At 48.4% G+C, this 14,096-nt stretch overlaps 1 protein-coding gene across 1 annotated transcript in view; it reads left to right on the top strand.

Annotated features, from left to right (window-relative positions):
* Positions 1-12,345, top strand: part of LIMK2 (LIM domain kinase 2) — a gene marked incomplete at its 5' end in the record, with an annotated part of 28,659 nt that extends 16,314 nt beyond the window's left edge. Inside the window, 13 exon segments of the mRNA XM_080355356.1 lie at positions 152-261; positions 501-689; positions 1,149-1,254; positions 2,324-2,520; positions 3,194-3,380; positions 5,789-5,875; positions 6,591-6,722; positions 7,003-7,059; positions 7,237-7,302; positions 8,139-8,313; positions 9,714-9,769; positions 11,606-11,763; positions 12,183-12,345. Coding sequence (XP_080211482.1) covers positions 152-261; positions 501-689; positions 1,149-1,254; positions 2,324-2,520; positions 3,194-3,380; positions 5,789-5,875; positions 6,591-6,722; positions 7,003-7,059; positions 7,237-7,302; positions 8,139-8,313; positions 9,714-9,769; positions 11,606-11,763; positions 12,183-12,339 — 1,677 coding nt within the window. The 3' untranslated portion in view covers positions 12,340-12,345.
* Positions 12,346-14,096: the final 1,751 nt, after the last annotated feature.

Raw genomic sequence — 14,096 nt, 5'->3', positions numbered from 1 at the left:
GGAACGGCAGAATAGGTTAATGCAACTCTTCAGTAAAAAACTGCTGCTTGACTTTGAGATCTGAACGAACACGGGAATCAGAGAAGAAAGCAGGAGCTGCATGTGCTGATGGTTTTCGGCTCCACTAAGCTACTCCCTTTTCTGTCTGTAGGTGGCTGGCGAATACAAGTATCACCCCGAGTGCTTTGCTTGTATGAGCTGCAAAGTGATCATTGAAGACGGGGACGCTTACGCGCTGGTGCAACATTCCACTCTCTACTGGTAAGACGGAGCGGCTCCGCCACCACGTTGTTCCCCGCTGTACACGCGAGCCGCGTTTAGCTGGCTCGGTGTGGTTCAGCCACACGTGGCACTGAGGAATGCCAGGAAGCTGCTTTTCGAGGGAGGGAGGGATGGTGCGAGCATTAAAAACTATAGCTTATGGTCAATGGGAGAGCTTGGAGCATGAGTTTGGCAGGGAGGAATAATATGGCCATAATGACTTTCTTCACTTCCTTTAGTGGAAAATGCCATAACCAGATTGTGCTGACACCGATGATAGAAAAACACTCCACCGAGTCTCTGCGTGAGCAGCTGCCTTACACGCTGACCCTCATCTCCATGCCGGCAGCTACCGATGGCAAGAGGGGCTTCTCCGTGTCTGTTGAAGGTGGCTGCTCCAGCTACGCCACTGGTGTCCAGGTGAAAGAGTGAGTATGACCAGGCTGTGTGCGACGCTGGTGTCTGCGCGGAGGGAGCTGGTAAAAACTCTGCGGCACTGCCGCCCTGCCAGCTGCTTTAACTGCTTGAGGGGATCCATCTCGGCACAACGGGGATGTATGTTGGCCAGCAGCCGTTTGTGTTTGGTCTCCATTTTGCTCTTGTGACAACTTCAACTGATAACTTTACTTCTCAGCGCTGTCTCCTTTACTGAGCACAAAACATTTGGAGAATTGTAATGGACTAGCAATTTCTGCCGTTGAGCAATGAAGAGCTCTCCCCAAACCAGCTCAAACCAAAGCGCTTGGTCTAATGGTAGCTCCCTGTGTTGGTAGATTAGCATTGTTTTATTTCAAAATGCCAATATGAAGGGAAGCATCAGAGATCAAGTATTTTTGATAATTTTGACTAAACTGACTTCACACATACACAATAATTCCCATGTTTAGAGTTAACAGGATGCACATCAGCCCAGATGTCCGAAACGCCATCCACCCTGCAGATCGTATCCTGGAGATTAATGGAGCTCCTATTCGTACGTTACAGGTGGAGGAGGTGGGTAGAGTTCTGTTCTGAACCCTCCTTCTCATCTGCCTTCCTACAGCTTTTCTGTTTCTCAGCGCTATTCTCCCACCCTACATACGGTGTGTGCACACCCATAGTACTCGTGCTGACAGTAGGAATAAACATGAAGACAAGCTTTGCCAGCCCTTCCAGCTGAAGAGGAAAATCTAACAGGTGGAAAGGCAATTGGGATGCAGCTCTGATTTTGTGTCATTCAGACATGGAGGAAGGTAATAAGAAAAGCGTAGGGCTGGGACATCTCAGAGGACAGAGAGGCTGTGAAGACTATTCGTGTATTGTTAGTGAAATCCACTGTTCTGATCCTTTTAGAAGCAACTGCTTATAGACAAAAGCTCAGCGGGTCCTAGAGATGAGCTTCCTATTGCAAAAAAAGAAAAAATAATTTGATATCTGTATTTACAAGCAAATGCTTTATACAGATCTTAGGTGATGCTGCACGAGTGTAGTGAGACCATCAGTACCTTCAAGGAAAGGACTGTCGGGCAGTGGTGGAGTCGCCGTCCCTGGAGGGGTTGAAGAGACACGTAGATGAGGTTCTTAAGGAAGTGGGTTAGAGATGGACTTGACAGGGCTGGGTTAATGGTTGGACTTAATAGTCTTAAAAGTCTTTTCCGACCAAAACGATTCTATTAATCTATGATTCACTACACAGGGATTTTATTTAGCGTTGGTGCTGAAGAGAACATGAAGAGCACAACAGCTTTTGCGAAGCTGGTTTTTGCAGCACTGTTCAGGGTGGAAGCCTGTGAGAAGTGTTTTTGAACACTTCTCAGGATTTTAAAAAAAAAAAAGGTGTTTGGTCACTTGTAACTGACAGAAAAGAACCGAAGAGGATTTGGATAGCACGGGGAACTTCTGTGTTGCTAGTTTGATTTGTCCAGTAGACATCTGCAGTGCACACAACTAAACCACAACTATGGAGTGATCTCACTGAACTCTCTGCTCCGATTCCTGTGGGTCGTTCTGCTGTGTCTCCTCTGTCTGCTGTCATCCGTGTTCCTCTGCTCTGCTGCCATCCTCTCCTTTGGTTTGATTTCAGGTGGAGGACTTGATTCGCAAGACAAGCCAGACGCTTCAGCTGCTGATCGAGCACGACCCCGTCTCGCAGCGCTTAGACAGGCTGCGTTTGGACTCCCGTCTGCCCACCCACATGAAGCCGCCCATTTCCCCACGCTCCCTCTCGCCACTGGACATCAAGGAGAATCTGGAAGGAACGCTGCGGCGGCGCTCGCTGAGGTAAAGGCTCGGAAGCTGCCTCTGACCTGCCTTGTCTGTGCCCTGCGATGGCAAGTGACTGCAGAGACAAGGCTTATCTCTGATACGAGCCCTGGTATAAACCACTGGTGAAGCAGTGGAGAGCTTCACATCCTGTTATTGCCACGTCTCCATTCCCTTTCAGGACAGCAAGGTTTCCTTAATAAAAATAAGGAGCTCTACTTTTAACATAGAAAAGCTACTATGTTTTACAGTTAGAAAATTGAAAGGTTAGATTTTTGCCAGTCTTAAATGTCTGGGAAGTAACAGAATATAGCTGAGACCTAGGATTTGGGCAAAAACATGTCTTCCTAGGCCGGGTCACTCATTTGCTCGTGTAGCCATTTGCCAGTATTTTAATCTTTGTTTAGAGACAGCAGGAGCTGTGTCTTTACAGCTTCCTCCTCCTGTTCCCAGAGTTCCACCTCTGACAGACAGTGCAGAAGATGTGGTGGTGTTGGCCAGCTCTGACTTGGAAGCTGCTCTGGGTTTGTGAAGAGCTTCCATGGTGCTGGGAGAGCATCTGGCTTTTGAGATATAAAGAACACTGAAGCGCATCTAGAAACTCGTGCCTTAGGAGCTAATGATGGGATATGTTGGACCAAAAGTTTCCTAGCAGCTTCCCTGATCTTCCTGTGTCTGCTTTGCTTTCTAGGCGAAGTAACAGCATTTCTAAGTCTCCTGGCCCCAGTTCTCCAAAGGAACCGCTCCTCCTGACCCGTGACATCAGTCGCTCTGAATCCCTGCGTTCCTCTTCCAGCTGCTCCCAGCAAATCTTCCGGCCCTGTGACCTGATTCACGGCGAAGTTCTAGGAAAAGGATTTTTTGGACAAGCTATCAAGGTTAGGGAGGTCCCCAAACATTCATCCTTTACTTTGGTTACAGAAGTGTCTGCCTGTTTTGGGATCCTTCACGACTGTCTCGGTGGCCTTTGCCCTGCTGATAGTGATCACTCTTGGAACTCACCTGGTTTGCTCAGTGAGATCCATTTCTCTAGTTCATTCCCTGACCCTGAGTGTCCCTGGCTGCATGTGGTTTTGACTTTGTCCCCTTTGAATGTCAATCTTGGCCATACACACTCATCTGAGTGAGGTTTAGAGCTCCAGCATCCCTGTGTCACAGCAACCACCTGGGCAAGGTGGGGAGAATGGGGAACGAGCTCCACTGTCTCTTACAAGCATCTTTCTTATGAAGAGGTGCGTTCAGCTCCCCAGTCCAGCATTTCTGACCACCCGTAGTGTGGCACGCTTGAGGTTTGCCAGGCTGAGGTAGCGACCACCTCCGAACCCCCAGCGGAGCCCGAATGGCTTGTCAATGTGGAGGCAGTGGTCAGGTCTTGCATGACGCTCACAATTAAGATCTCCATTAATAGCAGTTCTGCTCTCTTGTATTTAAGCTCTCCAGTCTTGACTGGGGGTGCTTTGGCAGCTCCTATCGTGGCATCCCTGGCAGCATCAGGGGGCAGCTGTGTCTGCCTTACCACGGTGCTGTGAGCTCCTCAGTACTCAGATTGCTGTTCACTACATTATGGGACTTCTCTCCTTCCACCTGTATAAACTTCAGCTGCCCAGCCACCATATTCATCTCATGCTTCCATGGGAGGTGGTGAGCCAGTACTACAGACCCAATGCTTTTGACCTATACTAATGAGCATATTTCTCTTCTTCTCTGCTCATAGAGAAATAACAGGTCCAGGTAAGCGGAACCTTTCCTCTATCGCATGCTTTTGTCATCTGCGTCCCCACAGTTAATGGCACAAAGGCATTTCTTTTCTGCTCAAACTACCTGATAGCCATCCCGTTCTGGTGCATGCTCTGGGAGTTAAAATTGCCCCCTTGGAGTTTCATGATGACACTTGTTTCAGTTTTGCTGGTATGTCAGCTTAAGAATTCCACTTAGCCTTGTCTTGTCTTTGTCTCTTCACTTCCCTTTATCTTTGGGTATTAGATGTCCCTGGCTTTCATATCCCTGGCTGAAATGTGTAGTGTTCCCTGGCTCGCTATTTATATATGGATGCTTGATTTCAGACAGGAGCAGAAGAATATTTTACTCTTGCTTCTGTTGTGTTACTCCATGCATTCGTATTCCTCCTATATCAGCCTTGCTATGTCCCATGGTTCCAAACAGAACTAGTGTGCCTCACTGCTCACCAGAGCTCATAAGCTTCCTAAATACTATACGTGGGTCTTGTGTTCTGGATTGCAGTTCTGGACGTTTTCTGAAAGGCTTTTGATTTTAAAGGGTATGAGGCAAAAAAGTGGCAACTTCCTTGAGCCAGATGAAATGTTTTGATGCAACAGTACTGTATCTAGTCAGAATAGCTCCCTTCTGTTCCTAGAGAGAAGGTGGTTGTTTAGTTACCTGGAGATCATAGGGAAACCGAGCTGTTCAGGTTAAGCAACAGAAGGGGAGATTTCTGGGCAAACCTGCTCATCAGAATTTGGCCTCTTTTTACTCATTCACGAACCCCATGCAAGCAAGGGAAAGCTGGTTAAAAGGAACCTCTAGAACACAGCAAAATGCCAGGGACTAGTTGGATGCAGGCAAACAGCTCTTGAGGAACTGGAAATGCTTTCCATACCAAGAGCCAGGAAATTTATTACCTGTTTACAGTGGATTTCTGCGTGTTTGCTGCCATTCTGGGATGTTCCTTGCAGGTAGCGTGGTAAAACAACTGCTTCCTGCTTTATCTGAACAATCTGTACATCCCAGTTCTGCTTGCACATGAGTAAGTTTGATAAGCTCATCAGAAAGGCTTCTGAGTCCCCGTAACATGTGGTAATGCAGATTTGGGTTGTTTGGTTTGGTTTTTGATGCATATGAGCATTGATCCTTTGCTGATACAGACTGTAGCTGTTAGGCTGTGTACAAAACGTGAGCATCATGCTAGGCAAGTGCTTTCTGTAAGGGAACCTGAGGCATTGATGCCTTCAGAGGCTTTGACAGCCGGTATGCACGCTCAGCCCTGCACTGCATAAATGGAGACTTCAGCTGTGGTTCTTGGGATGCTGTTGATCTCTTGGTATGTTCCTCTGTCAGCTTTAGGTAGTTTCTGTTTCATGCACAGATTCTTTGCTGAATTCTGAAAGGAAAAATTTTATGCAGTTTCCCACACATCCCTGGGCTCTGAATTTTCTCCCATCTCTCTGGATGGAGGGCAATGTTACCCTCGCTTTCAGAAGAGTTGCAAGAGCGTTGGAGCTGTGTATTCTTGAACCTTGCCTGTAGTTGTGGTGTCTGTTTCCACCAGGTGACTCACAAAGCAACAGGAAAGGTGATGGTGATGAAGGAGCTGATTCGCTGTGATGAGGAAACACAGAAGACTTTCTTGACAGAGGTAGGAGCAAGATTTCAAAAAGCTTCTGAGCCAGTAGTGTGGTGGGACTCTCTTCCATCTTCTCCAGAGAGTGATCGTGCCAGCAACCTGGCAGGAATCGAGGCGCTGAGGAGGGAGATACCACATGGGGAAAAGCGAACACGAGCTGAATGTTCGCTGCAGTGAAGTGTGACTCACACTGAACAATAGACATGGCTTCAGCTCCCAGTTCATCAATTTTTCAGTGATAAAAAGCAGCCTGAGTCTGAGGCAAATTGAGCTGTGCAATACATAAAGGATTTATCCCTTGAGCCTTGTGCATAAATACAAATGATAAGGGCCAATATCTGTAAGATATCTAAGACTCCTGCTGTATTTAAGCTAAACTATTTTCTTGGTGGCTGCTTACTGTGTTTTTCAAAGTCAGATTTAGCTTAAAGGCGGCTCCTTAAACACCTGACACTGCCATTCTGGCCCCGACACATGCAGTACAGACCAGATAGCTGCCCTGGAGAGCTCCCGTCTCTTAAAATATAGCCAAACTCAAGGGTGCTCTCCTTAAAGACTAAGATCAGGCTAATTGCACAGTGTAAAAATGAAGAGGCAATAGTTAATTGACTACCTTAAGGCTGGTGTCTGAGTGTATTCTGTGATCCCTGGAGTGCTTCTCACCAGAGCTGATCTGTCTGGACTTGTTCCATTCTCTTCTTTGGGGTGCGATGTCTCCGCTTCCCAGGTGAAAGTGATGCGCAGCCTGGATCACCCCAACGTGCTGAAGTTCATCGGTGTACTGTACAAGGACAAGAAGCTGAATCTCCTCACCGAGTACATTGAGGGGGGCACCCTGAAGGACTTCCTCCGCAATGCGGTGAGTATGGAAGCCTGGTAGACCTCTGTACTTGCTGTGGAATGAGGTTGACAGCGTGGTGTTGGTGGTACCAGCCTTATGGTGCTTGTTCCTAGTCTTCCCCTTTGGACCTGTGTGGAAAAGCTGCTTCTGAGCTGTGGGTGGCCTGAGGCAGGAAGCACCTTCTTCCTGGGGCGGTATCGTCTTTCTCTGACGGCTGCACGAGTCCGTGTTGCAGAGGAATTGCAGTCACCAGCTGGCTGGTGAGATAGTCCCTGACCTTTGAGGACTTGTCTTTCAGGACCCGTTTCCCTGGCAGCAGAAGGTCAGCTTTGCCAAAGGAATTGCCTCTGGAATGGTGAGTCAGACTGTCCCTTCATCACGGAGCAAAGCTCCAGGGTCAGAGTGAGCGGTTTCAGCGGGGTGGTGCACGAGGGGTCCTGGGTGCTGCCCGACTTCCAGCAACTGGTTGTTGAGCTCTGTAAAAGTGAAGGGATGTACTTGCCTAACACCAAGTGTTCTCTCTCTGTTCCAGGCTTACTTGCACTCTATGTGCATCATTCACAGAGACCTGAACTCCCACAATTGCCTGATCAAGTTGGTGAGCTATACCTCCGTTCCCCACAGCATGCTGCTCACCTCCTTGACATCATCCTCCCTTGGTTTTCTCCACATGATGTTCTCTCTTTTGTCAGGGAGGAACTGATTTCAGGAAATTTTTGGTGCCTAAAACAAGGGAGCTTCATGTTCTCATAGGCTTTCCCAGACTGATCTAGCTTTCCCTGTTTCTTCATTCTGTTCTCTTATCCCTTTTCCTGGGGTAGCATCTCCTGTTAACAATCACATTATGAGAGTTAGTACAGCTCTCTTCCTTATCTCAGCTATGAAATGTTCTCTACAGCTGCTTCTGTTCTTTTAGCCACTTGATGACTGTATTGGCACTCAGGATTCACACAAGTGCACGATGTGTGCACATGGGTGTATTCTCTCTTTTTTTAAATGCTAATTCACTAGAGTTTTATGTAGCTTCATTCTTTCAAGCCTTGCCCAAGTTCCCTTGGCTGGAATATGATATGAGCATGTAGGCTTTAAACGACCCAGTATGAAAGTCAATAAGTTAATTCCCAGCCAGATAGAATAGGAAGGTCTGAAAGGAAAGGTCCAGGTTTGCCCTGGCCAGTGTAGCCCAATTGATGGGCATTATTGTTAGTGACCACACAGGAAATAAGACAATCAAGAGAGAAAATTATGAGTTGGGATTGTGAATTGGGTGTCTTACACCTGTCCAGACAGGTTGCTATGCTCGCCTGGCTGCAGGAAACCCTGATAGTTGCTTGTACGGTATAGCTGATAGTGAACACAAATTGCAGCCTCTTTGCTCCTGAAGGGAGCTGAGAGGAATCGGTGGCTTGTACTAAATCTAAATCCCTTGTGTAGGATAAGACGGTGGTGGTGGCCGACTTTGGTCTGTCTCGGCTGATCGTGGAGGAAAGAAAAAAGCCCACTTTGGAGAAGCCGTCTGCCAAGAAACGAACCCTACGCAAGAGTGACAGGAAGAAGCGCTACACGGTGGTTGGCAACCCATACTGGATGGCCCCGGAGATGCTGAACGGTAAGATAGTGACACCAGGGTGCAGGTAAGGAGACAGCCTGTGACAAGGGGTAGGGATGACAGGATTACTGAAAGCTGCTGGGCCCTAGTAACAATCAAACCTATTAGAGCATGTGGTTTTAGACCTGCTAATACGCAAGCTTATTTATACACACAGGTACCCCAGCTGCACTGCCCTGGCAGTACCTGACCTGATAAGCCTTTGTACCAGCTGGGGTAATGTTTCTGGCATGACAGCAGGATTCTTCAGCAGGATGACAGACCTAAACTTGCTATCATTCGCATAACAGGGAAGACAAAAGAGTCCTGAAATAAGACTGAACCTGAGATCAATTTCTGTTACAGCCTTATGCTTTGGAACTGCCCCTGGAGACAGGGAATCGTTAAACTCTGGGGTGAGGCTTATGTGTGCTGTTGCGTAGATCCAGGGAGAAGCCATCTGCTGCCAGGTTTGCTGAAGCCTGGGGATTGCAGCGGGAGTTGGCCACATGCAGGGAAATCTGGATTTTGGCATGCAGCCCTCAGTTGCATTAAGGATGAACTATGTCCCTTAAGGGAAAAGCTGCCCCTGCAGGAGGTGAGGTGAGAGTGAAATACAAGGGATACAGTTTCCTCTTAACGGGCAGGTCTGTCTGAGCAGGCTGGGCAGTCTGGCTGGCTATGATGTCAGTATTGTCCAACATAGCCCCCCAGGGAAGGGAGGACTTGTCTCTTCTTCCCCGACTCAACTCTTCTCCACGTTGCTTTCTCGTGTGCTGTTCTGTGTGCCTTCTCTCAAGGCCCTACTGGAGTCTGAGGCTGCTTCTCAGAGCCTGTCTCAGACCTGGCATTTGTCTAGAGAACAGCAAGCATGTAGTCTGACATCATCTCCGAAAGCAAGGCTGTTTACCAGATATTGGCTTGCGAGGGGCGTGTCTGTAAGCTGACAATGGCGTGCTGGAGCCAGTCTGCTTTCCCAGATCCAAAGTGCTGCTAGTGTGTAATTTATTACCTCTGCAGTCACTGCAGCAGGAACTGGGCACTTGCTGGCTGCTGGGGAAGCTGAACGCTGACTTGGTGCATTATAGAGATGCACCGAAACAGCTGTCAGTGGAAATGGGCAGAAGCCATCCATAGTTATCCTTAGCATTTCCTCAGACCTCTGATACACAAGGCTTCCCTGTGTTGTCCTTTAATTCCCCAGGAGAAGAAAGAAGTGGGGTTAAAATACGTGATGGCAGGGTATAGGAAGATGCAGTTGGTATATGTTATCTTGGGACAACTGCCCCTACTCAGACTTAAGTCTCCTGTTATAGAGCCCTCCCAGGAATATGTTTAGTTAAGCTTTGGGCTGGCAGCTCCTGGAATATCTGGATGAGGAACTGTCTCTCACAGAGCTGAATGTCTTATGTCTCCTGCAGGACAGAGCTACGATGAGACAGTGGACATCTTTTCGTTTGGGATTGTTCTCTGTGAGGTAAGACCAGGACATTACATGGCGTCTTCAATGGACTTCTGTCCCATCGCCATCTCCTTACACACGTTGTATCAGCCAGTTCTGTGTGTCTGAGTGTGCAGTCTGTGACCTAACAGCAGTGAATTAGGCTGGGAGTACAAGATTACCCAGTCCCCGTTCCTCAGCCAAGATAGCTGTCTTGTAACTTTTTGTCCCAGGGAGAGTTTCTCCCTGGACTGATAAAAATACAGAGGTTCCTCCTGGATGGAGAGAAGCTGTAAAAATGTCCATTAAGTTCTGACTGAGCTCTGGTGTCCATTTGAAAGTAGGCCTGTTCCCCAGAACTGTGATACTTCTTTCTTTTTCTACTGCCTCATTACATTTGCTGTATAATCTCAGTAAATTCAGGGCCTCCGCTGTGGATGGCACTTCACTTCAAACAAGGAGAAACTGAAACCTCTTTGCAGGTTGATTAATGAAGCTCGCACCCTGAAGTCTGTTCGCTTAGTTTATCTCTGAGCCAATGCAGAGTCTTACATCAGGCTTTTCTGTCTGCAGAGCAAAGAGCGCCACTCCAAAGCTGCAAGGTATTTTCAGTTTAGAAGGTGTGTAAGACAGTGGAAATACTAGTGAGAGGTGAGGTGTTAATGTGTACGGATAACACGGCAGTTATGGGAACACAGGGGAGACCAGCACGGTCTCATATTCAGTGTTTGAATGGAGACAAAGAAAATATCTGCGCATAAATCTTTGTGGCCTCATCTGGAGCTCTGTTTACACTGGACCCTCCTCTCAGAATGTTGTGGTTGTGAGTGATAGATGTAGGAACTTGAAAAATCTGTATGCGGGATTGAAACAATTGTTTAATCTAGAAAAAAGACAAATAAAGAGGTAGTAGGATATGAACTCTTTCCTTGTCGCCAAAATAAAGATGCTAAAAAAAGAAGTTACACACTCAAACAGATAACAAAATAACTCTGCCAAAGTACATAATGGGCGTTCCACTGTCTAGCTACAGGATGTGGTTGTCCTGCTGAGTTATTGGCACAGAAAAGCCCAGTGGTTATAAATAACACCCTTTTTGTGATACCCGATGAGGCTTTAAACCTAATACTCTTCCCCATGTGAGACTGCGTATCGACACTGACCTTGTCTGAGTCCAGCTCACCCCACAGCTCTCTGCTGTGGGTTTCGTCCCTCTCATTACACTTTGAGTCCCCTGGTGCTGGAGGGGCTGGTGGTGAGTGCCGGGCAGGGCTGCCCCGCTCCACCCAGCCCTTTCCTCTCGCCTGCAGCCTCCCAGGCTTTGGTGAGGTTGTTCTTCCCTCCACCCTCTGGCTGTGGGTGGGGTTGAATCTGCCAGTAGCAGAGCAACTAGGAATTTGTGGTGCTGTTGCCTTCACAGCATTGTTTAGGACAGATGTTTGCTGGTGGTGTGGTAAGGTTGTGTGGGAGGGAAGAGGTGATGCAGGCTGCGTTGATTACCTGCGATCAGGAGGGGCAGCAGCGTCCCCGGCAGCACACAGCACAGCAGCCGATGCAGCAGCGACACACTGTTGAGCTCTCTGCGAAGTGCGCGCTATCCTGCATCTTCTAGCAGAGAAACCCCGGGGAGAACGAGAAGGTGTCTGTTGTTCCTTCACAACAGCGGCCACGGTGCCAGGTCTTAAAAAGTTTCATGTGAATTTTGTCTTTATGCAGTGCCTTGCCCTTGTGCAATTGGCCCCGTTGGAAAGGAGGAACAGGGTTTGTGCTCTTTCCCTTTCATTTTGAAGGAGCATCTGGCCAATGCTGAAGTTCACTGTTAACATTCTGGAACTGCTGCTGTACTTAAGTGCTCCTCTCATTTTTCTCTAGATCATAGGTCAAGTTTATGCTGACCCGGACTGTCTCCCACGCACACTGGATTTTGGCCTTAATGTCAAGCTGTTCTGGGAGAAGTTTGTTCCTGCTGACTGTCCTCCAGCCTTTTTCCCTCTGGCTGCTATTTGCTGCAGACTGGAACCAGAAAGCAGGTAGGTTTGGGGTCTGGAGGACTTCTCTTTGTAAGCCTGGAGGGTGTGTCTGTATGCCCTTAGTGGAAGGATTGCTCTGCACAGAGGGCTTGTGGGAATGCTCAAAAGTTTCCATGTGAGGAGAGACTAAAGACTCATCAGCTTGGAGAGAGACCACTCTATATGATACAGATCTCTGAAACAGAGAGGGTGAAGGGGTGATTGTTCAGGGTTTCTCACATACAAAAAGCACCTTGCCAGCAGCTCCAAAATGTGAATAGTTCGTTTGGTTTCAGTTGTGAAACCTGTAGCTTCAGAACAGTGGTGATGCGAAGTGGGTTCCCAAAGAGCCAAACCTCTCTGGTCTGGCTGTAAAAACAGCCCAGGCAGACGGGATCTTCACAATCTTCGAAGCTCATGTTTCCTCATTGCTCTTCTAGGCCCCCTTTTTCCAAGCTGGAAGATTCCTTTGAAGCTCTCTCTCTCTACCTGGGGGAACTTGCCATCCCCCTTCCATCTGAGCTGGAGGAGCTGGACCACAACGTGAGTGTGCAGTACGGACTGAACCGTGACAAGCTACCTGAGGACACAACCTAGTCAGCTCATCCCACTGCCTGCACCTCTTACATGGGAGCTGAGATGGGTGACCGGGAGGGAGACGCACTTCAGCCACTTCCAGGGCATTAACGGGGCACCACGCTGTGCGTCTGCTGCATTGCCTCTCCCTCCCCACCCAGCACTCTTGGACATCCTGATTCACTGTGGATTTCTGGCATGTTTTGGAAGCAAAATGTTTCCTGCCAACTGCACCTGGGAAAGCTGCTCAACACTATTTTTCTGGCTTGAGAAATGTTTCTCTGGCCTTTTCAGGCTTCTTTACTGTGGTGCCTTAGAACTTGGCTGCAAGCTGTGAAGCCACCCTGGCTCGTCTGCCAGGGAGGGAATTGCTGTAGGAGACTCTGGGCAAGGACCAGCACTTCTGGAACTGCTTCTCCCACTGACTGCCCTGCTCAGAAAGCTGGGGGAACGGGACATCCGCAAAAGGCCCCACCAGCACAGCGTGTGTGTGTGTATGTTTGTGCATGTGTTTTCCAAAACAACCCACTGAGATTTTTGGCCTCCAATGTGCATCAGGGGAGGGAAGGAAAAGCCCCAGGAACTGGGCAGCTCTCTTGAAATACCTTGTCTGTGGGGAAGCATGTATGAACTTTCAGTTTGGTTTGGTTTTGTGGGTTTTTTCCTCCGTTTCTGAATACCTCCAGCAGCCTGCCTAGAAACACTAAGTCAGCTCTGATGGTGAACAACACAGGCAGTAAATGACCCACTTGAGCATCTTCGGACCTTGAGCCCACACGGCGAGTTTGCCTGCCCAAGAACCTTAACCTAGGTGAGAGTATTTGAACCTGAGTGGGTAGAACTGCACTAGGCGCTGGCTGTGGACATCCCTGGAGAACTGCAGCTGTTTGAGCTCTCAGCCTGTGGACGTGAGGTGACAAAAAGGGTGCAAGATCGTGCTCTTCAGAAAGCTGAAGGTTTGAAGTGGCTCAGACTTCATACATGGACAATGGCAAAGTGGGACATGCCCGAGGTTATTTAAAGGATGGACTTGTCATGAACTGAAAAGTGCTGGAGAATGTCCCATCCTCCCAAGGGTGGCAGCTGCAGAACTAGTAATTCAGTTGCCATTACCTCATCCCTTCCTGCAGGCTTTGCAAGTTGTTCCCTTTGAAGGTCCTTCTTGCAGCTGCTGCTGTAGCACCTGATTCTCCAAGCAAAAACTTTCCTCAGGGTCATTCCCTGCTTTTGGGGAGAAAAAGGACTTGGAGTCACTGTGGGGCAGGTGAGGGTGTATTTTCTTCCAGCACTTCTTCCTCCCTGGGTGGGAGAAGGAAGAAGGCTACAGCTGTAGTAGCTTGTGTGGCTGGCAGAACTGAACAAAAAGCTGGCTCAAGTCCTGCTCTGAAGTGTCACAAACATCTTGGTTTAACTGGATTTTTAGTGTGCTCCATTCTCCGCCTCCCTTCCGTATTGAACAGTGGGGAATGGGTGTCAGTCTTTGCTGTTACTTTGATTTCCTCCCCCTACCCCTGAGTTTAAAGTATTATGTAAAATAACACGGGACCAGCCATCGCCTGACAAAGGTGAGTGTAGGGGGTGGTTTTAGTCTGTGTAGTGGTGTTTTAGAAACACTGGGGACTCCCCGTGCTGTGAGTCGGTGGAGGAGCCTCTCTGAACTGGGTCCAGTGGATTCAGGACTGTTAATAGATTTGCCCTTTCTTTCCCCCTCCCAGGCTGGTTTGTGAGGGGACCCCTGAAGGGGAGAGTCCTGGGTGATGTGTAGCTGGGGTTGATGA

This window comes from Nesoenas mayeri (genome assembly GCF_963082525.1).
Source record: "Nesoenas mayeri genome assembly, chromosome: 17".
Taxonomy (NCBI): Eukaryota; Metazoa; Chordata; class Aves; order Columbiformes; family Columbidae; genus Nesoenas; species Nesoenas mayeri.
Note: the sequence above shows the minus strand (reverse complement) of the source record. Positions and strands in the feature narration are given on the sequence as shown.